This window comes from Bos javanicus, chromosome 18 (genome assembly GCF_032452875.1).
Source record: "Bos javanicus breed banteng chromosome 18, ARS-OSU_banteng_1.0, whole genome shotgun sequence".
In the NCBI taxonomy this organism is placed as follows: Eukaryota; Metazoa; Chordata; class Mammalia; order Artiodactyla; family Bovidae; genus Bos; species Bos javanicus.
The window spans coordinates 35559556-35587213 of NC_083885.1; the positions used below are offsets into that span (position 1 = coordinate 35559556).

The window sequence follows — 27658 nt, forward strand, 5'->3', positions numbered from 1 at the left end:
CCCTGGCCCAGTGTGTCCAATCTGGCCAAGGACTTCATTGACCGCCTGCTGACGGTGGACCCTGGCGCCCGTATGACTGCACTGCAGGCCCTGAGGCATCCGTGGGTGGTGAGCATGGCAGCCTCTTCGTCTATGAAGAATCTGCACCGCTCCATCTCCCAGAACCTCCTCAAACGCGCCTCCTCACGCTGCCAGAGCACTAAATCTGCCCAGTCCACACGGTCCAGCCGCTCAACACGCTCCAACAAGTCCCGCCGAGTGCGGGAGCGAGAGCTGCGGGAGCTCAACTTGCGCTACCAGCAGCAGTACAACGGCTGAGCTACCAGCAGGATGCAGACGTGGCGGGCCCCAGCCGGGCCACACACTGCTGGGGCCAGCGGCCTCTCTAGAGATAGACCTGCATGGTCCAGGGTAGGTGAATGGCCCCAGCCCCTTCTCTGTGCCTGCAGTGTCCCCATCTTCACCCTGGGCCTGAACCTGGTGCAACAGAGCGGAGGGAGTCCTAGGCCCTATGAGCCCCGAACCTGATTTGGCACAGGTGCTCCTCTTGGTGGACAAGTGCTCTGGTGTACATTGGGGGAAGGGTGGGACTTGGCCTTCAGTCTCACCTCTTTCTTTGCTCTCCCCGAGACCAAAGGGGCATGCACTGCCAGCTAGAGGGTGTCCTGTGGTCTCAGGACTCTTTGGGACAGTTACTTCTGGAACTCCCTTTCCCCTACCAAGCCTTCCTCCCTAACCCCCTGCCCGCATGTTTTATGGCATCCTGACCCTCATGATTATCCTCTAGTGAGAGGCCCAGGTAGGCCCATAACTTGTGCCTTGGCTGGACTTTCAGCCCCTGGCTAAGTCTAAACAGTTTTCCACCTCCCAGCCCAAATCTGTCTTCCTTCCTGGTGTCCCCAGGGACCCCACCTGGCCCCAGAACTTGCCAGGATCTCTCGTGGGAAGGCCGTGGAGTGGCCCTTGGCCCTCTGGACTGTGTGGCTGCGTTGGTAGTGGGCTTGCTCCAGGCTCCAGCCTCTGGCTGTGAGGGTTCCCACCACCAGCCCACCATCCTCAGTGCCTTCTTTGCAGAGCCTCCTATCACCTCACTCTCTCCCTTGGATGCCCGTTCTTTCTATTCCCCAGGTGCCTCCTTCCCAACTGTGGGGGGTTAAAAGGAGCCCCACTGCTGCTACCTGGGGGATGGGGCACCTGGGTCAAAGCAAAGGACGGGGGCCTCTGAGGGAGAGCCCCATCCGGATTCCAGCACCAGCCCTGGTTCCAACCTTGGTGCTGCCGGTTGTTGCCTCTCTTCAGGCACTCTCTTCCTTCCTCTGCAGCTGCACGAAGGCGCCATCTAGTGTCGGGCACACGTGTGGACAGCCTAGGAATGCCCACTGTGCTCTCCTTTTATCCTCCAAGAGGAAGTGGGAAGGAAGGAGGGTCCTGGGGCTGCTCAACTGTCTCCCCTTCTGCTGAGCTTCTGTTGCAGCTCCCCCTGGAACTTAGCCATACTGTGTGACCTGCCTCTGAACCCTGAGTGTGTGGGGGCACTGCCCTCCTCACGGTGGCCTTGCTTGGTCCACCCTGTCCCTGCTTCTTTTCACAGCATTACCCTTCCATTCTGGGGCCCACTGAATCTCCGTCTGGAGGGAGCCCCATGAGAGGTGGGTGAAATTGGATGACTGCTTTCCGACCATCCCCCATCAGTCTTGTGCCTCCCCTCCACCACACACGGGAGCTGGAGCCCAAGCCCTCTCCCTCCACAGCTGCTCTCTGCAGGTGGGGAGGAGCCAGGGCCCAGCTTTAGCTTTAGCTGGATTGTGGGTCCCCTGCCAGCAGGGAGGGTTTGGCTCTCAGTTCCTCATAGTGGGTTCCCTTGGGCCAGGCCCGCAACTTTTTGCATGTGCCACCTTCAGTGGGAACCACGCCCAAAGAGACCACTCTGGGCCACGTCGCCTGTGCCTTGTACACCCGCTCCTCTGTCTCCAGTGCTCCTTGCACAAGGCAGTGGCAAGCCCAAGTGCCCTGTCCTCAGAATCCCCCCCACGTCCCCAGGTGCCTCTGGGGGGTTATTTCCTCTTGGCCAGGATGCACCTGGTCCTGAGAGTAGGACCGAGGAAGTTTGGAGACTTGGGCCTTTTTGATGCCATGGACTGTGGATGGAGAATGTGCAGTTATTTATTTTGTGTACTCAGTCTGTAAAGGTATCCTCTGTACTCAATAAACAGGCTGCCTTCCCCAGGGAAAGCTGCCGCTTCATTCTGACAGCCCGGCCTCCTTGCTGCGGACCAAGGGGTTGCTCAGGAGGTGGGGGTGGGGAGCTCAGCTCGGACGCAGCTAGTCTAGCAGGTTCTTGACTCCTCAGCCTGTGTTGGGCCAGAGGACAGAGTTCACTTGGGGAGGGGGACCCCCAAAAGCTTCTCCTTTCTCCTGAACCAGGAAGACAGAATAGAGAGCAGGACTGGGGGTATTTATTGGACCCCAGCGGAGCCTGTGGTGGGCTCAGTTGTAGGCTGTGACCTGATTGACCCAGGTACTGAACCTGCTGACCTGAGTGTACATGGCAGGCGTGGGCACACTGCAGTCACTGGTGCCCCAGGAGACCGTATCAGTGAGCACCCATGTGTTCCCCTTCTGGCAGACAAGCAGGCCTCCAGAATCACCCTGGCGGGAGAGAGGGGAGAAGTCTGCATGGGGGGTGGGAGTACCACAGGAAAGTGCCGAGGACAGGACAGGGGGCCAGCGCTCAGCTGGCGCAAGGAGGCCCCTGACAGATCGTGGAGCTGGTGATGCATGAGCCCCGGTACTGCTGGCACCGTCTCATGGTGAGCAGGGCAGAACCCACTGCCGCAGGTGTGCCCAAGTCACACTGCCTATGGGCCGGGCGGGGCTGGTTATGCCCCACATGGCTTGCCCCTACCCTTCCCTTCCCCCCAGATTTTTGACCCAAGTTCCTACCCACACCACTGAGGCACCCAGCCATGTGAGGCCTTCAGGCAGTGCCTCATTTGAGGAAGCCAGGAAAACTGGTGAGACGCACATTGTGTACTGGGCTGGGGAGGCGAGTGTCAGTAATGTGAGATCATTGTTCCTGGTGGTGGGATTCCAGGAAGGGTGCCTGTGGAGCCAGGAAGGGGCCGTGTAGGATGGGCGTGGGCCCAGGCCCCCAGGATGATGGGTGCCAGGGTTTAGACCAGGGCATCCTGTGAGTTCCTCACCCCCAGGGCCTACACACCTACACTGCCCACCCTTCCTTTCCCATCTGCGGCCCAGGCACTCAGCACAAGATGCTCGGTCGTACTCACCCAGGATGACAAAGTGGCAGCCAGGGCTGCAGTGAGAGTGGGGTTGGGCAGCCAGAGGGAGGGCAGAGTGACAAGAGAGGGGCCTCCAGAGCAAGGCAGTGGGGAGGTGGGGCAGAGGTGGGGCAGGAAGAGGGGAAGCACTCCTACAACACTGCAGTGGGCAGCCGTGACCACCCTGGACTGGCCGATGACAAACCCACCACAGAAGCAGAAGCCTTTGCTGTCCTGGGGTCAGGGGTTAGCAGTGGGGGTGGGCCCAGGCTAAACCCAAGCATGAAACACCTGAGATCCTGCCCCACCGCCAGGGTCCTGTACCTATGGGAATACCTCCCAGGGCCAGGAGCCCAGCACTACCATCTTCCCATTGACAGTCCTCTGGCTGAAGTGCAGCACTGGTTTAATGGCAAGAACGCAGCAGCCTGGCCGTTGGACTGGAAAGGACCTGCTTCCCGCATCCCAGCCCACTTCTCCTCTCCTCCTGGGTACCCCCAGGCTGTGTCTCCAAAGGGGTCCAGATCAAGAGGGCTCTTATCATTGCTCCTCTTGTGAGCACCTTTGGGCTTCTACAGCAATCTCAGCTGCCCCATCCAACCAACCCCGAAGTCCTGTCCGTTCTTCCACATCTCTCTCCATCCTACTCACACCAGCTCTACTCCACCCCCCATACCAGGCCATTCTTCCCTCTGACCCAGGTGTATGTTGTCCCCTTCCTTCCTAACCTCTCCACTCACTCCAGACCTCAGCAGTCTGGACCCCACATACAGCCAGATGGCTTTTAAACTATATACATCCTTTTGCTTTGAAGCTTCCTAAACCCTCCCCTGCTCCTGGACCCGGCCTAAGCTCCCGTCCCATTTGGGAGACTGGCCCCTGCCCACCTCTTGCTTTCTCCCAGCCCTGCCACATCCTTTTTCCTTTGCCCACTCTATCTACCTGCTTGCCTTCTAGCCACCCCAGCGCCTTCTCAGCCCCTGAGCAGGAAGCCTGGGCTAATACTGTGTTGCCCTAAGGCTGTTCAGTCAGGGCTGGGCCAGGCCCACTCACCCCAGGAGGAGCTAAGGAGGATGAGGCTGAGGGTCAGTCTGAGCAGCAACATTACAGCAGACATGAGGCTGAGAACTGGGCCTGGCTTTATGGGTCTCTTTGTCCTTGCGCCAAAGTCCCAGGAGTGAAGCCAAGCAGCTCCTTCCCATGCTGTGTCAGCAGGAGGGTTCTCCTGTGTCAGAGCCCTCCACCCAGGCCTTAGCAGATAGAGCCCAGGTGTGAGGCTCTCACCTCCTCCATCCCCCAAATCTTATCCTCTGATTGGCTCCCCACCTCACATCTCAAGTGTTGAGCACCAGGTACTAAGGACTTGTGCTTAGCCTTAATGGTGACCACTTGGTAGCTGGTATCAGGGAAGTCTCCCACGGTTATCAGGAGTGCCAGACCCAGAGAAGTCTGCTTAGCACTCAGGGGTGTCCCTGACTGGTAGAGTAGACCTGTACCAGCTCTACTGTGGAGAGCCAGGGCCAGTGGCCAGGACAGGGCAAATCCTAACACATCATCTCAGTGACTCCTTGTCAACTTGGAACAGAAGTCATGGTTTGGTCAGGGAGGTGATGACTCTCCTGCCACATGGTATGCGTGGACCCAAAGCTTCATCTGTCTGGTTCCAGAGCCCACACTGTTCATGATGATGTCTAGGAAGGGTCTTGTGCACAGGAGGGCAAGGTATGAGCTCTTGGTGACTGACCGACCCTGGATGGAGACCAGGGGTAGAAGGGTGACAGCCATCAAATCTCACAGCGTCCAGCCCTTGGGGCTCCCATGAACAAGCCCTGGTATCTACAGCCCATTCACTGAAGAGCTCCAAGCTGAGCCTGAACTGAGGGAGAGAAGACACCCCTGTGTGCGGAGTTGCAATGGGTAAGTTGGTTTGCCTCCTTTTAAGAGTGTGAGCACTGTGGCTGATTCAAGAACACATCAGTCAAAACAACAAGATGAAAAAAAAATAAGTTAATTGTTGACTGGAGAGGAGGATAGATAGGTAATAAAGCAAATATAACAAAATACTAATTGTAAAGTCTGTGGTGGGTATATAGGTATTCAATGTGGAATTTTTTTTTTTTTAACCCAAACCCTCTGATGGTTTTCAGGGAGTTTTTACATATATAATTTTACTTATTTATTTTTGTCTGTGCTGGAGCTTCGTTGCTATGCAGGCGTTTCTCTGGTTGTGGTGATCAAGGGCTACTCTTCGTTGCAGTACACAGGCTTCTCATTGCAGTGGCTTCTCTTGTGGCGCACAGGCTGTAGGACGCATGGACTTCAGTAGTTGCGGCACATGGGCTTGATTGTTGAGCTTTCCCAGCGCTAGAGCACAGGCTCAGTAGTTGTGGCCCATGCTCCTCAGTATGTGGGATCTTCCTGGACCAGGTAGCAAACCCCTGTCTCCCGCATTGGCAGGCGGATTCTTTACCACTGAGCCACCAGGGAAGCCCCCAGTGTGCAATTTTTTCAGTTTTTATGTTTATAAAAATAAAATCCTTCATAATAAAACATAATAAAAACACTGAGGGAAAAAGCACAATCAGGGACCTAGGGATGTCCAGCCTGGAGTAGGCTCTCCCCAGGGACTGGGCAGATTCTAGCAGTTCCAACGTTCCAGGGGAATTCTGCCATTCTCTCCCAGGGCAGGATGCTCCCACCAGCCCCTAGCACCTGGGTGCTCAGCAAAAGTCTGCTGGATAAATGTGTCATGACTCTCACATGTCACATCTCTTCCCATGTGAGCCCTGTGACCCCTGGCAGTCAGAAAACAGAGTCAGTCCCCCTAGTCATAGCCCAACAAGTGCAAACAGAAGCTCAGCATCATACCTTAGGTACGACATAGTACCTCAGGTGTGCCTGGTCATCAGAGGGGTTTCACAGATAAAGGCGTTGTAGGAGTGTGCTTGTGAGAACTTGCCCTTGGAATCAGGAAGCAGCTCCTCCATCGGCATTTTAGCCATAGTGGGGCAATGCGCGGTGTGTGTGGGGTGTGATCTGACTGGGAGCTGTGGGCTTTGTCCTTGGTCACTGATGAGGCAAGTAAAGGCTCTAGGTGAGGGCAGTACATAGAGCCTTTTGGATTGTACAATGGTCTCCCGTGGACCAGAGGGCAAAAGCCAGGCATGGGAGTGGTGGGGGAGCCTCCATGGTATGGAGAGGGGTCTTTCCACCTTCAGCCTGCAATGGCTTGCCAGGGCTGGGGTTCTAGAGGGGTAGATGACTAAGGTGGTGAGTGAATGGTGTCCCTCAGGCCAGACTCTGCAGCCATGGGAAGGAATGGCCTTTGCAGGGACAACTTGGCCACAGAGCCCTGCTGGCTGCTTGTTCCCCTCCACCCAAGACAGACACAGTCATCTGCCGAGGTAGGTGTTCGTGTTTTCTGGGTTTATTCCTCCTTGTTCCAAGCTCTAAGCCTCACCCTCCTTCACTCCACATCCATGGCCTGCACAGTTTCCTCCACCAGCTCCAGGGTCAGCGGCACCACTGTCTGGGACAGGACAGGTGTGGTCCCAGGGGCAAAGCGGTACTGGTTGGACCTGGGAAGAAGCAGGGATGACCCTTCAAAAGGGGCCCATCAAGTGTCCCGTCCTCTATAGCCCTGTCTTCCGCTACTACCCCATCCATCCTCCCCTGGGATTCCTCCACCTCCGGTGCTCCTACCTCTCTATAGGCTTTGTGGGAGAGCTCAGGGCTCGCAGCATCTTGGCACCGGCCGCGGTGATCACACATGCATCCACATTACCCCCAGAGCCCAGGTCACCCAGGATCCCTGCAGTGATGGCTTCCACCAGCAGCTCCTGCGCTGCCTCCAACTGCAAAGATGTGTCAGTGAGGCCTGATGGACCCTTCTAGATCACCCTTAGGCTGTAGCCTGGACACAGTTCATCTTGAAGCCAGGCCTCATTTGCTCACACCCAAACTTCCCTCTCTCGCCCTACACCCCCATCTCCACCCCAAGCTCCTCTACCCTGGTTTCAGTGTCCCCTGTACAGTGACACCATGTTCCCACTGCCCCCATCTTCACAAACTTCTGAGTCACACTTGTGGCTCTGCTTCCACTGGCCTGTTCACCCACCCCCAATTCCCCACTCACTGCCTTTTCTTTCCGGGCCTTAGCCGCTTATAAAGTGACATACAGATGCCTTCTGCTTCCATCCATCCCAAACGAAATCCAGACCCCAGACCCCACCTGCTGTTCCTCTCTCCTCAACTTCAAGTGGCACTGAGTTTTGACTTCTGAGGCAGTACAAGCTTTGGCACTGTTAGCATAGCACCTCGCCCTCATTCCACTGGCCCCTCAGTCTCCACTCAGTCGTCACCTCCGAGAAGCCTTCCCCGACTAGGCCAGGGTTCCTCTGCGTTTCCCCAGCTCGCGGGTGCACTTCCCATCAATGCTCGCATAATGTGGTGGTCGGGGAGTGGGGACAGGTGTCACTCACCGTCATGTTCGGCTGGAACCGGTCCTCTAGCACTGCTATGGCCGCATCCTGGCCGGATCCTGCAAGCAAGAGGGGCATCTGAGATCAACTGCGGCCGCCCAGTCGTGGGATAAACATTGAGGTCAGGGTCGCATAGCAAGGTTCGTGGGCAGCGGGCAGAAGCGCTCACCCAGGGCCGTGAAGGGCAGCCGGCTGTAGGAGCCATGGGGGTGCACGCTGTAGAGCTGCGGTCCTGTGAAGTCCACGCCGCCCACGATCAGCGACGCTCCCACGTAGCCTTGGTACCTTTTCGCCGAGTGGGTACGGTCAGCGGAACGCACCGGAGCCCAAGTCCCGCCCCTCCACGAAATCGCCCCTGCCTCCGAACCCCGCCCCTTCCCGCGGTCTGGCTCCCCGTAACTGACAGCGCTCCTCGCTGTCGCCCTCTTAGCTCCTCTTAGGCCCGCCTCTTCCGGGCTCTCGGACGTCTCAGCCCCGCCCTTTCTTCGGTCCTGTGTCCTCTCAGCCCCGCCCTCCCCGCAGCTGCCCCTCCTCGGGGTCAGCTTAGACCCGCCTCAGCACCGGAAGAGCGTCTGGCGCAGCATGCGGGTGACGGTGGCCACGCGGCACTCGCGGCCCGTGGACAGCGCGTGTAGCTCCATGTTGGACGCCGCCATCCGCGTGGTCATCTCGGCGTCCGCGGCTACTCCAGCCCCACAGCAGCTGAGGGCGAAAGGAGGGGTCCGTGTGGGCGTTGCTGGGATGTGCTGGCACCCCGGATGGGAACGAGGGGGCGGTTCTTGGAGGGGGAGAGTTAGGCGGGGGGATGCTCACTAGATTTTGGGGGCGATGAAGTGGATCTTTTCACAGATCTTGTCCGCGACGACCGAATCGTTAGTGGCCCGAGTATCCGCGCCCAAGATGACCCCGTCCTGGGGGTGGGAGGGAGGAGCCGTTGGCCTAGTCCCCACGTCCCATTTCCCGCCGCCCCTCTAGGCCGCGCCATCCCAGCTCCCTGCTTACTTGGAACACAAGGCCTGCAATGGTGGTCCCGGTCTTGCGTGCGTGAGGGACCCGGAGCCCCGGGAGGGCGCGTTGCAAGGCTGCGTTTCTGGAAACGGAGAGGAGAGGCCCAGGTTTCAGTTCTTCTGGGACCCTCATCACATCCCCTACCTCTGTCCCGGTTTCCCTCACCTCCTGGGGTAAACCTGGGAACCCAAGTCGTTCAACACACGTACCCTCCCCCACTCTGGCCCTCAGGAATTTTACAGATCCTGAGGTTCTCGCTCCCGGAAGCCCTCGCTGAAGGGCATAGGCAGCTGGGGAACCAACCATTCCCGCCCTCACCTCTCACAGTTCTCGAAGGAAAAACCCCTTTGGGGCTCTAGCACTGTCTTCTGCATCTCCACGTGGGCAGGGGGTCAGAGGAGTGGGATCAGCAGGAATAAAAGAAGGCAGAAGGCTTGTCCTCTGCACGGCTGCACTATTGTTTCCCCCTTTCGCTTTCACCTTTCCTCAAAGCATGCTGGTCCCTTTCTGCAGCTTCTCTTTCACTTTCACCTTCAGCTCTGGTCTTTTGCAGCTTAGGAAGAGGGGAGATGTCCCTTGCCTGGCACTCCAAGCTGCTCCTGGGTCCTCTGTCTGAACAGAGGGACAAATCCCTCCTCTTTGGCCATTGTCCAGCCTGAGCCCCGAGCTCTGCCTACCCTGACCCCACCTTTAACCTCAAGTCTCAGTGCCCTAAGGCTATCACATTGACCAATTCTCTGTTCTTATTATTACCCATCTTCAACAGCATCAGTCATGGCTGCCTTTTGTCCTTCTCCCAACTCCTGCCTCTTGTTTGCTGTCTGCCTTCTTCCCAAAACCCAAACACTGAGGCTCAGTCCTCTCATCCAAGGCAATGCTGATCTGTCTTCCATGTTTCAGATGCTGTCCTCTCTCAGGAGGGGCATCATGGTTGTCCCTCAGGTGGCCTGTAGGCATGCCAGGCTCTGCCCATGGCCAAGCCTTATTTCACCTCCCAAAGGACCCTTTATCTAGCCACTTCTTTGGATTACTGCTTGTCTCAGCTAGCATCCTTTCCCTGCTGGGCACAGCATTGGCCTCCCTGGTTTCCCCACAATTCCTGCCCCTCACCCTCCACCCCAGACTACACTCCATGCTCTAGAGAGGGGACTCTTTTCTAGGTTGGAGATCTGGTCACACTCCCTGGTTAAACCCTGTATCAGTTGCACACAGCTCTCAGGCTCAAACGAGTCTTTACAGTCACCCTTCTCATTCATTCCATCTGATCTCTGCATTGGCAACACCTCCTCTGGGAAGCCTTTCCTGACCCACAAGACTCACCACCTTGTTGCTCTCTATACCTTTCTCTCAGATCACTTAGCTCCATTACCTAAAAATTAAATCTTCACTAGTGAAATGATCTATTTAATGGCTGTCACTCTCCTAGATTCTAAACTCTTGTGCTTCTGTCACCCACCTAGCACTCAAAAGCCTCTCCAGAGGCGGGGTCTCACCTGCCCATTTGGGAGCTAGGAGGGACATTTCAGATCTTCTACATCCTGTACCCTTGGCTCCATGTATGCCCATTCCACTGCTATGTGTGCAGATGCCTCCAGTCCCCATGCCCAGAGCAGAGGCAGGCACAGGCAGGCTGCTTAAACAGCTCAACCAGCAGTTTGTGCAAGCTAAATCGCTCCAGTCTTGTCCGTCTTTGTGACTCTATGGACTGTAGCCCGCCAGGCTCCTTTGCCCCTGGGACTCTCCAGGCAAGAATACTGGGAGTAGGTTGCCATGCCCTTCTTGTGGGAAGCTATACATCTCAAGGTGCCCAGTTCAGTCCCAGGCTTTAGCAAAGCTCTTTACTCCACAAAGCACCAGGCCTGTGGCTGCGGACGAATGCATCCTGGTGTGAGGACCTTAGTGCTTTTCCTTCAACCCACAACACACGTCAGGGCTTTTAACAGCAAAGGAATGTCTTTATTCAGGGGGCATGGGCTTTGGACTGGCAGTCGGGGGTACAGCAGTGCTATTTCGGTAGGTACCCAGCAGGATGGCATTGATGTGCTCCAGTGTCTGATTGCTGAAGACCATATTGAGGTGCTGTGTCCCTGGCAGAGGCAGCAGGTGCACAGGCTGTTTCTGGCGGCCCTGCCAGCGGGCACAGAGCTCGGTGCTGCGCGTGGCCACAGTGTCATCACCATCCTCATATAGCACATCCACAGGGTCTGTGTAGGGGAAGCCGTGGTCGTAGATGTAGGTGCTGGGAGTGGGCAGGCCTATGCCATAGAGACAGTACACTTCCACGCCAGGTGCTGGGAGGCCTGCCAGCAGGTCACGTGACTGGAGCCACATGTACCAGCCTTCCTCAAAGTGCAGGTCTGTAAAGAAGCGCTGCATGTCACGGCTTGTGTAGTTGATACTGGGGGTGGAAATGAACACATGGTCCTCAGGCCACGTCTGCCTGGCGGGAAGCATCCAGGGTGATGTTGTCGTCATGCGCTGCTCCTCTTTCAGCTTGATGCTGGACATCATTGGGATGCCTTGGTTGTCACCTGAGGACAGAGAGCAAGGTGGGGCAGGGCTACTCCAGCCGGCAGGCCCAGCTACTCCAGGCCCACAACTCCAGGGCTCCCCAGCCCAAGCTCAGCTGGACACTCAATCTTGCCCTTGCCCAATCCACAGAATCCAAGTCTTAGACTAGAACTGGCCTAGCATTCAGGAGGTGCTCATGTGTACTTGTTTTTTGTTTTTTTTTTAATTTTATTTTATTTAACTTTACAATATTGGTTCATGTGTACTTGTTAACTGAGAAGCCCCGATGGCACCTCTGACAGGCAGAGCTGGAGGGCTTCAACAGGAGGGTGGGGGAGCAGTGTTTCCTGAGGACGGGAGTATGAGTTGGGGGGATATAGTGCTGGCAGTTCTGTCTCAGGCAAGTGTCTGTCGACCCTTGTGGCCTGTGCTGCACAGGGCTCAGAGCTGTGTTCTGGGAAGGATGAGATGAGACCCATCTCTGTTTGACACCCATTGATGTGGTCTGGGGAGTGTTTCCTTCACTTCAGCTCCTAGGGGTAAGACCATGTCCAGCTGTGCTCAGCCTACAGCAGGTGCTCCACATGAGGGGCAGGAGGGTCTCCTGGGGTCTGGCCCTGGCTTTGGCAGATCTGCCGTGGCCTGGCTTAGGGAAGATCCGTGTGCAAAGCACCTCCTGGGAGCTGAGTGGGTAGACCTGAGGCCACAAGGAACAGACCTCAGTCAGACTCAGCAATGAGTCAGATTGCTGGGATTCACTTCATCTTTGTTTACCTCCCCTTTGTCATCGCTGAGACAAACTGTCAGGAGTTTGTCTAACAGTCCAGGCTGGGCTCACTGCTCTCCAAGGACAATGAAAGGGGCTATTTCCCAGAGGTGGTAGACAACACCCCCTAGCTGGGCACTATGAGAAGAAACAGGAGGCCCTCTCACCTGAGGCCAAGACTAACATAGGCTTGATGGAGCCACCCCAGGGAGCCCCGAGAGAGATGAAACCGTCAATGAAGCGGTCCTTCCAGGTCTGGGGTTGGCGCAGTAAGAAATGGAGCAGGTGCAGGCAGCCAAGGCTGTGCCCAATGAGGAAGACGGGCTTCCCATATGTGGCATGCATCTCCTCCACCAGTCCAGCAAGCTTCAGGTAGTACTCCTCCTGCTGGCCTGCAGGGGGGTGGATCGGTCAGCATGGCTGAAGGTGGGGGCCTCCACCCTGCCCCCCAAGCCCCCTAAACATGGAGACACTCACTAGGCTCCAGCCGCCAGTCGTAGGGGGCGGCCCGCACTGTCTCATCCCGCACGTACCCATTGTTGACCAGGTTCTGTACCAGTGTGTGCATATAACCTGTGGGGGAGGTGGCGGCACCAGGGGCTGTGGCCATGGCCCCTGCAAGGCCAACACAGCCTAGAGCCCCACCCTCTCCCTCAGCACACACACACCTGCCAACTTGCTGCTGTCCAGGTATTCGACAGAGTAGGTCTTGCCAAAGCCAGGGACACGGATCTGTACACCGGGGGCATTGGACACCCGCCCAGAGCTGCGATTGTACACAACCCTGGGGGCAGTGGGACATTCAGCGGACCCGCGGCCAAGAAGCAGGGCAAGGGACTAGGCCAGAGGGGACGGCACCCACCTGGTGTTGTCGATCCAGCAGTCTACCCCAAGGGGCAGGAACATGTTGAGATCTAGCCAGATGGTGAAAAAGTCCTCCGTCTTGCGGTAGCACATCCAGTTCACCACACTTGGTTTATCCAGCTTGGCTTCCAGCTGATTCCCCAGGCAGCCGGGCACTGCGGGCACCAGCCTTCACTCTGGATCCCTTCCATTCCCCTGTGGTGGGCCCCACCCTAGCCTCACCTCCCCGACACCACAGTGACTAGCCCCACCCCTTCCTCTCCTATACACACCGTCAACCACCAGAGACTAAGGACAAGATCCTCTCTTTCTGTTCATATCCACTGCTCCATCTCCCCAAAGCCCAGACTCCCCCAAGGAAGGGAAGATTCAGGGGCCAAGGCCTCTGACCACTGCCCCCACAGAGCAAACAGCTAGCATGACTCTCCATCTCTGCCAAAGTCCAAGAGGAGAACAAACAGAGTGGGGAGTGGGGGCAGGACTTGACAGGCCTCTCCTGCCCTCCTGGGCTGGGCACCTCGTCCTTGCTGGGGTGGGGGCTGAGGAAGGAGCGGCGGGGGGGAGGGAGGAGGCTGGACCCAGGGTCTGGCTACAGCTACAGCTGACCACAGCTTGTAATGCCCTGACCAAGCCCTCCGGCACACCCACCCTCCACTCCACCCACCTGGGGGAGACACCCTGGAGACACAGGAACAGTGTGGTGCAAGAAGGGGTAGATTTCTCCTCAGGACAAGCCTCTGGCCCCTCCAAACACTGAATTAAGAATCAGGGCTAATGCACAGGCAGAAGGGCGTTGGCAGGCTCTGCTACCAGGGGTGGGGGCCCTGGTTCCCCAAGGGCTGGCCGGGTGTATCAGGGGCCTGGCGGGGGCTTACCGAGGATGACGGGCCGTGTGTGGTTACTGAGCTCAGCCTTGGGCGTGGTGTGCGGGGGGAACAGCACATTGAAGAGCCAGAAAGGGGCGGCGGGGGGGAGCAGCAGCCCCAGCAGCAGCAGGACCCACTGCCTCGGGGAGCCGGGCAGCCCCATTCCAGCCCTAGTGCCTGGTGCCCGCTAAAGCGGTCCTGGGCTGGCCTTATCTGGAGTGGGGGTGGGAGGGGCCCCAGGGACAGTGGGAGGGACAGCCTGGCCAATGGGGCTGGCCAGCGGTTGCCGGAAAGGGGCACAGCCTTAGGGAGCCGGCTCTGGGCCTGGATTCAGTCCCGCCTTCTTCCCCCGTGCCAGGGGAAACAGAGCTGGGGCAGCGGGAGGCCCAGAAGTACACAATGTTTTATTGAAAAAAGTCAGGCTTCAGCTGGCTGGTTCCATTCAACTTGGCTTGGTGGGGGTCCCCGCCCACAGGAGCTGAGTCAGATCTTCCTGCAGGCGGGCTGGGCCGGATCCCTCCCTCGTCACCCTTCCCCTCCTCTCTGATGGTGACATCCAAACAATAAATATGCAATAAATAGCGCTCCCGGGCCAGCTGCCTTCAATCCCCACGTCAGCCCCCACCAGTTTTCTCCAGTCTGGACAGGCATCCTGGCGTGTTGGACGGGCAAGTCCCCGAACCTCTCAGGGTCCCGAGGGACCTCGGATCCATCTCCATGGCCAGGTCTGGGCCCAGTCTCCAAGGAGACCTAGTAAAGCTGGGTCCAGGGTGAGGCCAGGCAAAGTGGGGCTGGCAGGTGGGTGCTGGAGGGGGGTTGTGTGTTACCCTGGACACCTTCACTCTAGGCCACAAGTCTGTGCTGGGCTCAGGAGTAGATGGTGATGACTTCACGGCCACCGCCACGTACCAACAGCACTCGTTCGAGGCCCTCAGTCAGCACCTCCAGGAACTCCATGTCTGTGGGGCATCAGTCAAGGAAGCAGCGCCCACGGAAGCACCCAGGGAAGTCTAGCCCATCAAGCAGAGCTGGGGTACCCTGCAAACCCCCAGGGCATCCAGGGACAGGAGCTCCCAGCCTGACCTCATACATTGCCCACCTCCCCACCAAAGGATCCAGTTCTCATCACCCTCGCTGTTCTTGGGTGGGCCGGGCATGTTCAGTAGGACCAGGCGGGCGTCATGGGAGCGTGTGACAATAACTTCATTGAGCTTCACGGCCGTGTGCATACGCCGCACATTAGACTGGTCCCTGCAGATAACGTGGCTGATCATGGATCCCACCCCTGGAACACCCCACCGGGCTCATCTGCCCCCATCCCACCTTCACCCCCGGCCTGGATATGGCTGGGTCCATTTCTGCTGCACTCACGGCTTAATATGCACCAGCTCCCGGAAGTTGTCAGGCGTGTGGCTGGGGTCCCAGGGTTCCGTGGCCATGTACTTGTCCCTGGTCCATGTCATCTGGATCTTGTCAGTCCCAGCTGCAGACTCATCCTCCTCGTCAGAGTACAGGCTCTCCAGCCGCAGGGCTGAGTGCCGGTCCTTGACTAGCTGGGCCTGAGGACAACCAGAGGAGGTCGCCTCAGCGCCGTCAGGGGCCAAGCTGGCCCAGAGTGATCACTCAGCCTCAGGGAAATGAGGGGGGCTGCAGTGAGTCATTCTGATGCCCCCACTTGATGGCCTCTTCCCAGGCTGGACCCTGCCCTGAGCTGAAAAAGGTCACTGACCTCTCGCTCCCGCTCTGTCTTGGTCAGCCTCATCTGCCGCAGCATCTGGGAGCGCTGCTCCATCATCAGTGTCCGCTCGTAGGTATACGCAGAGATGTCGCTGTTGTGCTGGGGAGACGGTGAGCCATGAGGACCAAGCTACAGGGGTGGAGCGGGGCATCCACAGGGCTAAGGTGGGCAGGAGGCTCACCATCTCCACCACCTCCACCTCTGCCTCTAGACGTAGGTGGTATAGGAAGATGGCTAGATCCTTCTTCATCTGGATGCTGTTGTCGTCCATCTGGGCCACCGTGAAGATGCGCATCCGGCATTTCCTCCAAACCTGCGGCCAGGGAGGGTGGTGGTTCAGGCGCACGCCCTCCTCTGCAGGCCCAGCCCCTCGCGCCATGGCCTGAGCGCCTGGCCTACCTTGTGCTGGCGCAGCAGAAAGGGCAGGAGCATGAGCATGCCGCCGTCATGGACAATCCACCACACGTCGATGTGGCCCTCCAGGTAGCGCTCGTGGTTGCTGGGGTAGAAGGCGATGTTCTTGGGCACAAGCAGGGCCAGGTGGGCAGCCGTGGTGCAGCGCACGGTGTCTGGGGAGAAGGGGCACTATCGATTGTCAGCCCATGACCCTCTGGTCTCTGCCCTCGCTTAACCCTGGCCCCTGCCCTATGTGGTCGAGCCCAGGCCCTGAGTCTCACACACCAATAAAGGTCTTCCAGGCGCGTGGGTCCTCGCTCTGTCGCCAGCCGTAGGGCCAGCCCAGCACCACGGTGTTGTGCCTCATGCCACCCAGGCCGCAAGACTGGATGAGGTGGGCCAGCCCCTCCCGCACCTTGCTGGCCACCACTACCTGGCAGAAGCCCTTCACCTTCTCAATCTCCATCATGTTCTTGATTGTCTGTAGGGAACATACCCAGGTCAGAAGGCAAGGCCATCCATGTCCTCTTTGTTCCCTGCCCAGGCCCCAGGGTACAGAGCTGCTTGGTGGTGGGGGAGGAGATGGGGGCAAGGTGCCCACCCAGAGACCATGCTTGCAAGATGGAACCTTCATATCCACCTGGCTCCTGCTCTCAGCTCTCACCTAGCTAGCCAGGACCGGTCCCCTCCCCTATGTACCAGCTACAGCCCGGACATCTCCAGTCTGGTTCAGGGTCCTCCCACCCCCGACTCCCGCCCCGGCAGTACCTGCTCAGCGGCCTGGGCCTCGCCGTAGCTCTCCAAGAAGCTGCCCTGGATGACAGAACCGACGATGGTCAGGCCCTTGCCAGCTTTAAGCTGGGAGGCGAAAGTGAGGAGCCGCGGGTACTTCACGTGAAGGTCCTCATCTAACTTCAGCAACACCAGTAGCTGAGGCCTGAGTGGCCAGATGGAGAGGCAGCCTGAGACCAGGGCCAGAGGTCTGCAGGGACCCAGCTCCCTCCTCTCTTGGCTCACAGGCCCCCTCAGGTAGCAATGATCCAAGGCCTGATAAGCAGGACGGTGCCCCTGGCAGCTCAGGACAGGGAACACGGACTAGGGAGGGAAGCCAGCACCTTGTGACTCTCTCCTCTCACAGGGTCGCCCCCCTGAGAACCTCGACCTCCCCTGCCAGGCCCGGGTGACTCACCGCCAGTTCTTGGTGTGAGGAGGGCCCTCCTCTAGCCGCAACAGGGCATAGCGGGCGGCACTCAGGGACAGGCCTCGGATCCCATCACCCCATTCCTTCTCAGCCCTGCAGAAGCCCCCAAAGGCTGGTGAGTCCCCTCCAAGACTTGTGTCCATGTGTATGTGGGATGGAAGGGACCAGGCCCAAGTCACAGCCCCCCAACCCCAGCGCCATGGTGGCTTAATGAAGGATGGCTCAGCTCCCCTCACCCAACAACTACAGCCCAGCCCAGCAGCCCTGAGCACCCGAGTGGGTGCACGTGCACTTACCCTTGGTACTCAATGTACTTGTAGATCATGCCAGCGATGAGCATGGCAACCAGGGCATAGTACCAGGAGGAGACAAACATCAAGGCCAAGCAGAGGCTCATGCCCAGGAAGGACAGCGCCCTGGGCCAGAGATGGGAAAAGGGCCAGAGTCAGGGAAGGACCTCCCAGTCTTTCACCAATAGAAACTGTTGCCCAGAAAGTTCAAACCCCATCCAGGATGGTTTCCCACATAACTCTCGTGTCGGAGAACCTGGCTCAGGGGCCCAGCTGGCACGTACCAGTGATAGTACTTGAACCGAGGCCGCCAGTTGGGGGTCCTCAGGAGCGTCTGCACAGCACAGGCCAGGTTCACAAACAGGTAGCACATCAGGAAGAACCTGCGGCACAGGGAGCGGTGGGGACTGAGCGGCCCCCTGGGTAGCTAGGTGCCTGACGTCTCAGACCCTCCCCAGGCTGGGCCTAGGTGAGGAGCCGAGACTGTCACAGCCCTGCCCGGCACAGTCAAGCAGGTCGTCTCGGCCTCATTTCGCCCACGCCCAGGGCCAGATGTGGATGGGACACTGCGGTGATGCCTGCAGAGCCTGGTCTCAAAGGATGTTCCAGGCAGAAGGCGAGGGGGCTATGGGCAGGGGGAACAGCTGTGGAAGAGGATGGTGTAAAGGGGAGTTCAGTGCCTGATACAGCTAGGCAAAAGCCAGGCCTCTGGCCTGGGGGACCAGTTGGATGAGGGGCTGTCACGAGTGTGGCGAGAGGGGGTCAGAGGAAGACGAGAAGGGCCATTTTGAGTCACTGCATTAGAGACGCTTGAGGGACACTTCAGTGGGCGTGGGAGACCAGGATGGAAGAGGTGTGTGAGCCCCCGGCGAAAGACAGGAAAGGCAGAGGGCTGAGGGGAGGGGCTGCCCACTTCTACCCTCAGCTGGTGGGTGAGGAAGGACAGACAAGGAGGCAGCAGGGCTGACGAGAGAGGGCAGGCGGGGGCAGGGACTCTCATGGTAGGGGCAGTGCTCGGGCCCGTTAGGGCTACAGGAGAAGCAGCCTCAGCATCAAGGCTGACACACCCTCACACGGGCACTAAGGGGCCACCACCCGAGACAACTGCGGCAAGGATACTTCCAGGTGTGGGTGGAGCCGGGCAGTGACGGGCGGAGGTGTGTTGGGGGAACAGGGGAGCACTGACTCCGGCAGGCCTGGCTGTGGCTGGGGGCGCAGCTTCAGGGGGACGGAAGTTCAGTCAGCCCTACCGGCTGAGTGGGGTGGTGAAGGGTGGCTCGGACATAATGGAACAAGCAAGAGGGAGCACCAGCTGCGGAGCAAGGTGTGTGAGGAGGGGCACAGTGGCCCTGGCCCTGGTGGAGGTGAACAGAGCGAGGACACGAGCTCTGCCTCCGAGACCCCTGGAAACTGCTGCGTGTTTGCCACCTCCTGCAGGGCACTGGCAGATTCAAATGCCCAGCTGACTCCAGAACTTTAAAAGCAAGCAACTTGAAAACAGGTGGATGGGACAGTGGTGGCTCATCAAGGGTGCTGAGATTGCTGCTTGCCCGTCCCTGCTCTGGGGTCTCCCACAGAGGCACAAGGGACCTACTGGTCTCTTTAAAACATCTGAGTAAGCACTGGAAGGCAGTGGTTCAGAAGGTTGAGCTCTGCCAGGCAAACATCCCCCAACAGCCTGACCCGTCTCCCAGCTGCGTCCTCAACCCTAGACAGGGTCACAGATGAGCTGCTGGGCAGGGCTCCCGGCTAGGGTGTGGCTGAGGGTGCAAGGAGACTTTCCCAGGGCCCTTGCCCTGCCCTGGCCCCCAGCTCACATGGATAGAATGGGGGCCACCATGTCCAGCGAGGCGATGAGGATGCCCAGCTCGGCGATGAGCGCCGTCAGGAGGAGGGCCCACGTCGGTTCGCCATTTGCCTTGCCATGGCCGAAAACCTGCACACACCGGGGGCAATGGGGTCAGAAGCGAAGAAGTTGGTCCCATTCCACACATCAGGACACAAGTCACAGCCTGGCCTCCATCATCTCCAAGTCCCTCAGGGGCTCAAGTCACAGCCAAACCTATCCTGACAGGTACTCTGCCCTCCAATTCCCCAGGCCTCTCTGCTGTGAGTGGAGACAGGCCTTGGGGCTTCTGGGCCCAGGCAGCTCTGCCAACAGCAGCTCTCCCTGGATGGCTGCCTGGCTCTGGCCCCTAGCAGGACAGCATGCACCCGGATTTACTGTCTACTTCTCTCCCTGGCCAGCATGAGGGGCTAAGAGGACCCAAATGGTGGGGGAGTGCAAGAGGCTCACCCGGAGGAAAGGGATGATGTTGTCCTTGGCAATGGCCTGCAACAGGCGTGGTGCCCCAGTGAGGCTCTGCAGGCCAGCACCGCAGGTGGAGAAGAAGGAGCCGATGACGATGACCCAGGGCGAAGGCCAGGCTAACGTGCCCACCACCAGGTTTCTGCTGACACCGTCGCCATACCTGCAAGGGCTGGGCTCAGACCATGCTCCATACAAGGAGCCCCTGAAACCCTGGCTGGGGCCACCCAGTGTGAGGGCTGGCAAGGGTCAAGAAGGACAGCTATGGGGGACAGAGCTCTGGCCCTCAGCAGAGGCCAGTCCAGCAGCCCCCATCCTTCCAGCCCAGACCCAATCTGATGTCACCATCCTCTTAGAAGCCAAAGTCCTGGTAGGACTGACCCACCACTGACAACCAGCAGCCTGAGGACATGTGTGGGACCACGAGTATGAGGGGGTCTGGGGTCTGGGCAGCAAAAGCTTGAGCCCACAGCCACAAGGAGGGGCCCAGCTCACTCACTTGTCCCGGAGGACCACACCCTCGATGCAAGCGCCGAAGAGAACCACGCTGCTGAAGTCTGCAGCCACGTCAAGGAAAGCTGGACCTCTGTTGCCACTGCTGCCCCCACTCACTCCCCACGCAGGGCCCCAGGGCCCCCCTTGCCCAAGTCTCAGGACACCTGCAGCTGAGGTTTCATGTCAGGTACAAATAAATCCCTTGAATGTGTGCACGTGTGTAAGGGTTGATGTATACATGCATGCGTGTGTGGTGTGTCTGCACATGCCAGGCGGTGACTTAAACACAAGGAAGTGCCTCCTGCCCACGCACCCCCCTGCCACAATGCCAGGCCTGGGAAAGGATACAGACAAGGGAAGTGGTAACAATGGCCAGAATGGTCCCCACTGGGATGGACTTCTGCGCGTCTCGGAGGTCCCCAGATCGGTTGGAGCCAGCCATGATGCCTCCAAAAACAATGAGACTCCCTCAGGGGCTCCCTCGGGAGTCAGGGCAGGGAGTGTGGGTGGGCAAGAGGGCTCACCTGTTACTGAGGGGAAGAAGATGCCAACCAGCACAGTGAAGGATGTGGCGATGTCAGCCACCACGTACAGGGGCAGGCTCTCCTTCAAGCCAAGGGCATCCGTGGAGGGCAGCCCGTGCTTCTCCACGACCTCACCCTTCTCCAGGTAGGCGCTCCATAGGTTTTCTGTGGGGGTGGCCACATCACCACTGCAGCCCCAGGGAAGTCTGGGGAAGCCCAGCCAGGGGCTGCAGGTGTAAGAGGTTCTGGGGGCTCAAGGGGGTGACCTCAGCCCGATGGCTGTGGTTTCAGCCACAGGGCCACTCTGGCCACAGGGAAGGACTAGCTGGCTGGAAGTCTGGAAGGCAAAGGTAGCTGAACTGCCATTGTCCGCCACTGCCTGCCTCTGAGACAGAGGCCCTTTATGGCTCCTGTGAGAACTATCCCAGGCAGGGTCAGGGGCTGGTGGCTGGGGAGAGAGGGGCTGCCAGAATTTTCTGGGGGGCTGCTGCAGGCCTGGGACACTGGCCAAAACAAGCTCCGTTCAACCGAAATTTAGCTGCCAGGAGCTGGGCTGAGAGGACACTGCTGGGCTGGGAAGGCAGCCAGAACCACCCTCCATTCCTGAGCTGGCCACACAAGGGCGGCTCTGTGCTACCCTGTCCCTCCATGCTCGTTCCCTCTTTCTGCTGCTGCGGGGGCGGGGGGGAGGGGTGGGGAAGCAGGTGGAAGGGAGCACACACCCTGGAGCACGCCGGCAGCTGCACCAGGGATGCCCGGGATCTCGGTCACATTGTTGAGCAGGAAGTAGGGGTCGCAGGACTCAGCCGTGAGGTTGGGGCCGTGGCAGAAGAGGCTCCAGAGCTGGGTGGCCACTGTCTCGTTGTCCACCACAGCCGTCTTGGCGCAGACATCAAACTGGTCCCGGGACAGTGTCCTGTTGCCCAGCATACATACTCTGTGGGGCGTGGAAGAGGTGAAAAGTATCAGCAGCTGCTCAGCCCGAAACTCCCATCTGGCAGCCTCTACAGAGAAGACCATCCATGTAGGGGGGATGTCAGTATAATGCCTGGAGGTTCTCCCAGGTTACTTACGGAAAAACAGGAGGGTCAAAAATAGACTTGATGCCTCCGGCATAGATGGAGAGGATGGAGATGATCACACAGGCCAGGAAGAGCGAGGCAAATTTGTTCACATACTTGACACCAACGAATACCACTAGGGTCATGAAGGTCAGAAAAATGGTTCCATATACCCGCATATTGTTCAAGGTGGCACTCGATGTGTCGTGAGTGCCTATTGGGTAAAAAATGGCGGCTGGAGGGGCGATGTAGGTCTGAAACAAGAAGACAGATAAAGGAAGTTCAATTTTCCTGTGTGGAGTATGTGCTTAGTCATTCAGTCGTGTCCAACTCTTTGCAACCCATGGACTGTAGCCCGCCAGGCTCCTCTGTCCATGGGATTCTCCAGCCAAGAATACTGGAGTGGTTGCCATTTCATCCTCCGGGGATCTTCCAGACTCAGGGATCAAACCCTCATCTCCTGCGTTGGCAGGCAGATTCTTTACCACTTAGTTATTTGGGAAGCAGTGAATTTTATGTGAAATATATCTTAATAAAGCAATTACTTACAAAAAAGAAAAAAATAAATAAATAAAAGGATCCAGACACAGGAGCTGACCTGAATAGCTAAATAGAAGTGGAATAGTTTGAGGAGCAACAAAATAAATAATGATAGTACAGGATTATGAGCCAAAGAATAAAAATAAATATCCAGGAGTCCATACTGATATAAATACATGATTGAATAAATAAACAAATGGAAAAAGGACAAACTTCCTTACAGAAGAAATCCAGATAATAAATGTAGGAATGTGGGAAATAGAAAAACAAAAATAAAACCCCTAGAATATCCAGGAATAGGCTCTATACTACAGACAGAGGATCTGGAGGTGGAAGTAGGCAGGCAGTTCCTCTAAACGTCTATTGTCTGGCTGCCCAGGGGCGGGCACTGGTTAAACTATGTTCCCCATTGCCCCTCCCACTCATTCCCCACTACCAGGGCAGTCCAGTGGGAGGCAGGAAGCTGAGTCAGAGCACACTTGGGGCCCAAAGAGAGGGTACTGACTTCCCTGGTTTCGGTAAGAGGATAAGATGGATCTGAGAGGCCTTGGCACAGAACCCTGGAGACAGAGCTGGACAGAGCCCACATGAGCCCGGGAGACAGGCTCTGCATCACCACCGAGATCCATCACAGCGTTATAGGCGGTAGTTCACAGACCACCTGCCACAGCTGAAATAGTGCCTGGGCAGCTGGAACACCCAGGGCCAAGGTGAAGACTGCCAGGCCCCTTCCATGCCTGATCCAAACTGGGAAAGGGCTGAAGGGGAGACTGGCTTGAACAAAGATCTTTCTCTCTCAGAGAGGCCTTCCTCATTGTAAGCCCTAGATCTGGACCAGACGTGAGGGGAGCATGAAGAGCCTGGGTTTATAGGAAAGGGGCTGTTCCGACAAGAACAGAAACGGCCAGGACTTAGCCTGACTTACCAGCAGGATCTCAATGGCCCCTAGGATGTACATGGCTGCCGCAAATGTTGTTCCCAGGTAGAAGCACAGGCCCACGGCACCTCCAAATTCTGGCCCCAGCGAGCGGGAGATCATGAAATAGGAGCCCCCAGCTATAACAGAAAAAGCATACAACAGGTCAAGGCTGGTTTTTCTTCAAGAGGGCCTCTCCCATGACAACCCTTCACAACCATCCAGGGGCACAGGAACTGCTTTTCCTATTTACAAATGAGCAGAAGGTTTAGACAACCTTGCCTAAGATAGCATGGTTAATAAGTGGCCAGGCTGGGAGTGGACCTGATTTCATTTGACTCCAACACACAGCATGGGCCAGTGAGATGACTACTCTACTGGGGAAGCTCTAGGTCCGCAGCAAAGCCTCAGTGGAGTTAGGTCAGTCCCCACTGACTCCCCTGGCTAATTGTGTCCTATCTCAGCACACCGCACCCTTCCCAAGGGCTAACTAACTCTGTTAGTTGACCCTCCAGACCAGAGAAGGGACTGTATCTTATCTAGTTTTTTGCCCCTAGGGCCAGCCACAGGGTAACTGTCCATGGCTGACTCTCCTGCCTTGAATCTGTGCTTCCATCACAGTCTCACACTCCTGGCAAGACTGAGTCAACCCTGGGCCTCAGGGCCAGTGAGGGTGCAGGCGACAAGAGCCATCCCATGCTTCTGGTTGAAACTGCTCCTGATAAATCTTATCTGTGAAAAATCTGGGAACAAGGATCAAGAAGCTTTAAAAAGGCTACTCCTTTTCACGCTGTAATCCCACCTCTAGGACCTTGTCTTATTCATTGGAAGGACTGATGTTGAAGCTGAAACTCTAATACTTTGGCCACCTGATGGGAAGAGCTGACTCATTTGAAAAGACCCTGATGCTGGGAAAGATTGAAGGTGGGAAGAGAAGGGGATGACAGAGGATGAGACGGTTGGATGGCATCACCAACTCAATGGACATGAATTTGAGTAGACTCCGGGAGTTGGTGATGAACATGGAGGCCTGGCATGCTGTAGTCCATGGGGTCACAATCGGACATGACTGAGCAACTGAACTGAACTGAGGACCTTCTCCTAAGGAAACTGCCAGGGGCATGAACAAAGATCACTGTGCAAGACTGTTCAAGACAATGTTTACAACAGTGAAAAAGTAGAGAATAGGAGAATAATCACATACATTAGATAATATCAATCTGCTTTAAAAAACCAAATAAACTGTTTTCAGCATTTGAGAAATACACACACACACACACACACAGAGTTTGGGGAAAACAATACATCTCAATACTTTATAAGACCCTAAAACCATGGACCAAAAGGCTAACTAATCGTTATGAACTCAGGATGGTGGGATTATGGGTACTCTTCAATTTTTTTCTACATTTTTTTATACTTTAAATCCCTCTTCTGGTAAACATATTGCTTTTCCCCTATTACTTTTATACTAATACTAATAAAATTGTTATTTGAAAAAAATAAAAAAGGATTCAAACACAGGGGCCAACTTGAATAGCCAAATAGCCAAAGTGGAACAGTGCAAGCAAAAAATTAAATGATAATACTAAGGTTATGAACCAAAGAATAAAATAAGTATCCAGGAGTCCACAGGGAAGGTATAAATACATGGCTAAATAAATAAGTAAGTGGAGTCTCTGAAAACCAAGTCCAGTCTCATCATGGAAAACCCTACAATCCATAGTGTGGGCCAGGCTCATTGGCTTGGGTCACCAAGAATGCCCTATCACCTTCTTCATCAGCCCCAGCACCCACTTTAAAAAATTACTTTTATACTATAAACAAAACAAAACAAACCCCGAACAAATAAAACAACAGCGATCTCAAATTCTATCAAGCAGGGATGCTCCTAAGTGGTGACACTTTCCGGATTCAAGGACTAAGACCCCACCAGAAAACTGTCTGGGGGACAGGGAATGAGTGTTTCCGGGCATGTCAAGGGGGATTCTGGGCCCATTCCCCACCTCAGGCCTGAATGGCACTCACCCACCTGGAACCACGCCATTGGTGGCGATGGCGCTCATGGAGATGGCCGTCAGCAAGGTCTGTGGGAAGGAGGACGGAGGTGAGCAGCTCAGCTGGGCGGGCTCTGTGGGGCAGCCGTGGCCCTGCCCCCCCCCAGAATACTCACACAGCAGCAGCAGATGAGCACAATGAGGAGGGCCTGCAGCACGCCAGCTGTGCCCACCATCCAGGTCAGCCGCAGGAAGAGGATAACCCCAAAGATGTTCTGCAGGCAGGGCAGGTACACCCCCATGAGGGTGCCCATGCTGGGTGCCTATGGAGCAGGAGGGGAGGGGGGAGATGGAGCATCAGAGGGGCCCCTCATTGCTTGGCTGTCCCCCACCTCCAGGGTATTCAGCCAGAGAACAGGCTGGAGAAGGACATCCCAAATGGAGACCTGGGGATACAGAGAGCGAGCTGACTGGATATCCGTGCTGACCTTCATACATTAAGAAACACTTGGGGAGTGGGAAGGTACAAAACCTGCTTCTTTTCCAAACCCTATGTGTGAGCTTTTGAGCCTCACCTCCCCTTCATGGTCCTGCTACCTTCCCTTCCTCTCTTTCACACTTCCAGAAAGTGACGTCTACATCAGACCTCCACTTTCTCAGCCAGCAGGCCCTATTGTACCCAGGTCAGAGTCTAAAACGTTGTTCCTGACTCTCCCTCTCTCCCACACCCCCATCCAGTCCAGGGGAAAGTAAGTCGTGCCCAGTGTACCTCTCAAGGTGCCCTGAGATCAGTCTGCCTTGCCTTGGTCTTGATCCCCTGAAGCTGGGGCGCTACACCTGGGGCACCTGGATAGTGCCTTCTTATGCCTGTTAACCTCTCCATGCTCCAGCCCACTCTGCTGCCAGAGCAGGACTCTGAAAATCAAGACCAGTCGCATCATCCTTACTAAAACTCCTCTGCATTGTCTATACTGTAATCCAGGGTGGGCCAGGCTCCTTGGCCTGGGCTACCAGGCATGCCCCATCACCTCTGTCAGTCTCGGCCCCAGACAACATCAGACCCTCAGAGCCTCTGAACCAGGGCATGTGCTAGGCTCTGCCTGGGATGGTTATCCCTGCCTTACGGCCTGGCAAATTCCTCTTCAGTTAAACCTTCAGGAGACTTAACTGTTGCCTCTTCCAGGAAGTTACCCCAGATTGCCCTAGGTGGAGTTTGTACTTCCTCTTGCATTCCCTCAGTATCTGATATACTCTTCTATCATAGTGGTCACAATAGGTCACGGTAACTGTTCACTTGAGTGACCATAGTGGAGTAAACTTGGCTTGTTCACTGTTCTGTCATCAGCAGGCCCTGCAGGTACTCAAAAGGTGCTCCTAAACCCAGTGAGTGATGCCTTAGAAGGCCTCTGGGATAACCTGTTGAGAAAGTCCTGCATATAGAGTGGAGACTCAGGCTGGAGGGCAGGTAAGGAAAGTCTGTCTCAATGGGCACATCCAGGCAGGATTTCTCAACTACCTAAGAGCAGAGTAGGGGCTAAACAAGAGGCCAGGGCAAATGCTGAAGCACAGAGTTAGGGCTGGTACCTTCTTGAAGAACTGAGCCCCACATGAGAACAGCACAGAGTTGTGGGGTCCTAAGAGCTTCCACCAGAGCCTCCAGCAAAGCCTGCTGCTCTAGAGCCAGGGTGGGAGAAAGAACTCTGTGGCCACAGGAACTCTTCTCCAGGGCCCAGGCCAGGTGCAGGATCCGTGCACAGCCTAAAGGACCCCAGGAGGGCCTGGGAGGGCCCCAAGTAAAAACAAATGGTCTCTCAAGCTGTCCTGCACAGAGCAGGTGATGGATACATCTCAATGTGGGTTCTGACTGAGCCCTTCTCAGAGGTCCTGGACCACCCACAGGATAGTGGCAGCTCCCAGCCTCCCCATTCAAGGCTGAGTCACTCTGGGAAAAGGGCAGTATGGGAAAGGGCAGGGTTGGAAATGCTTTCTGCATCTCTAAATAACCTCTGGCAGTCTCAGAAAGTCACCAGCCCACAGCCAGAGCGGCTGCCATGGAGAGGCTGCCTTGGGTCTTGGTGTGGTCTGGCTGAAGGCCCACCCTTCCGGCTTTAAGCTTTTCTTTTCTGAGGCCCCTGCTCACACCCGCCTGGGTGAGGACCACAGCTCATTGGCCCCAGCTCCCTAGCTTTCTGCTGATTTGCTGTGGACTTGACCAGGCTCCTCCTTTCTCCATGAAACAGCTACTAGCACTGGGACACTCAGCCATCCTCTGCCTCTTTAAACCCAGGGCCAGGGGAGCTGGCAGGTAAGCTGAGGCTGGAATCCAACACCCTCACGGGCTCTTCATAAGGCCAAAGGACCACAGCCCTTCACCAACCCAGAACACCTTGTTGAGATGTACTCTAGCCTTTCTTA

General features: G+C 56.7%; 4 protein-coding genes across 7 annotated transcripts in view; 1 reads left to right on the top strand and 3 right to left on the bottom strand.

The window, feature by feature from the left end:
• Nucleotides 1–16085, top strand: part of PSKH1 (protein serine kinase H1) — a 39059-nt gene extending 22974 nt beyond the window's left edge. Inside the window, exons 3-4 of the mRNA XM_061387658.1 lie at nt 1–14738; nt 14897–16085. Coding sequence (XP_061243642.1) covers nt 1–318 — 318 coding nt within the window. The 3' untranslated portion in view covers nt 319–14738; nt 14897–16085. The remainder of the gene's footprint in view (nt 14739–14896) is intronic.
• PSMB10 (proteasome 20S subunit beta 10) lies at nt 6687–10354 on the bottom strand. 3 transcript variants are annotated; one of them, XM_061387660.1, is made up of 8 exons: nt 10264–10354; nt 8765–8852; nt 8576–8673; nt 8324–8464; nt 7932–8047; nt 7763–7821; nt 6984–7135; nt 6687–6859 (listed from the first exon to the last, which is right to left on the bottom strand). In XM_061387660.1, exons 1-8 carry the CDS (start codon nt 10269–10271, stop codon nt 6748–6750), a joined length of 774 nt encoding a protein of 257 aa, XP_061243644.1. In that variant the 5' UTR covers nt 10272–10354; the 3' UTR covers nt 6687–6747. The 3 variants fall into 3 exon arrangements, with proteins under 3 accessions (XP_061243644.1, XP_061243643.1, XP_061243645.1); XM_061387659.1 differs by lacking the exon at nt 10264–10354 and adding an exon at nt 9089–9180; XM_061387661.1 differs by lacking the exons at nt 6984–7135; nt 10264–10354 and adding an exon at nt 9089–9180.
• Nucleotides 10705–13940, bottom strand: LCAT (lecithin-cholesterol acyltransferase). The gene is made up of 6 exons (XM_061387655.1): nt 13787–13940; nt 12910–13066; nt 12716–12831; nt 12525–12620; nt 12215–12439; nt 10705–11301 (listed from the first exon to the last, which is right to left on the bottom strand). The coding sequence occupies exons 1-6, from the start codon at nt 13938–13940 to the stop codon at nt 10727–10729; spliced, it is 1323 nt and encodes a 440-aa protein (XP_061243639.1). The 3' UTR covers nt 10705–10726.
• SLC12A4 (solute carrier family 12 member 4) overlaps nt 14167–27658 on the bottom strand; it is a 21818-nt gene continuing 8326 nt past the window's right edge. For both annotated transcript variants that reach the window (XM_061387653.1, XM_061387654.1), the window contains exons 4-24: nt 25420–25566; nt 25279–25333; nt 23256–23386; nt 21803–22044; nt 21452–21666; nt 20730–20894; nt 20554–20652; nt 20210–20267; nt 19699–19873; nt 19220–19338; nt 17687–17785; nt 17409–17528; nt 17101–17205; nt 16680–16848; nt 16197–16392; nt 15915–16084; nt 15697–15828; nt 15507–15614; nt 15149–15336; nt 14897–15028; nt 14167–14738 (exon numbers count right to left, since the gene is read on the bottom strand). In XM_061387653.1, coding sequence (XP_061243637.1) covers nt 14645–14738; nt 14897–15028; nt 15149–15336; nt 15507–15614; nt 15697–15828; nt 15915–16084; nt 16197–16392; nt 16680–16848; nt 17101–17205; nt 17409–17528; nt 17687–17785; nt 19220–19338; nt 19699–19873; nt 20210–20267; nt 20554–20652; nt 20730–20894; nt 21452–21666; nt 21803–22044; nt 23256–23386; nt 25279–25333; nt 25420–25566 — 2919 coding nt within the window. In that variant the 3' untranslated portion in view covers nt 14167–14644. The remainder of the gene's footprint in view (nt 14739–14896; nt 15029–15148; nt 15337–15506; nt 15615–15696; nt 15829–15914; nt 16085–16196; nt 16393–16679; nt 16849–17100; nt 17206–17408; nt 17529–17686; nt 17786–19219; nt 19339–19698; nt 19874–20209; nt 20268–20553; nt 20653–20729; nt 20895–21451; nt 21667–21802; nt 22045–23255; nt 23387–25278; nt 25334–25419; nt 25567–27658) is intronic.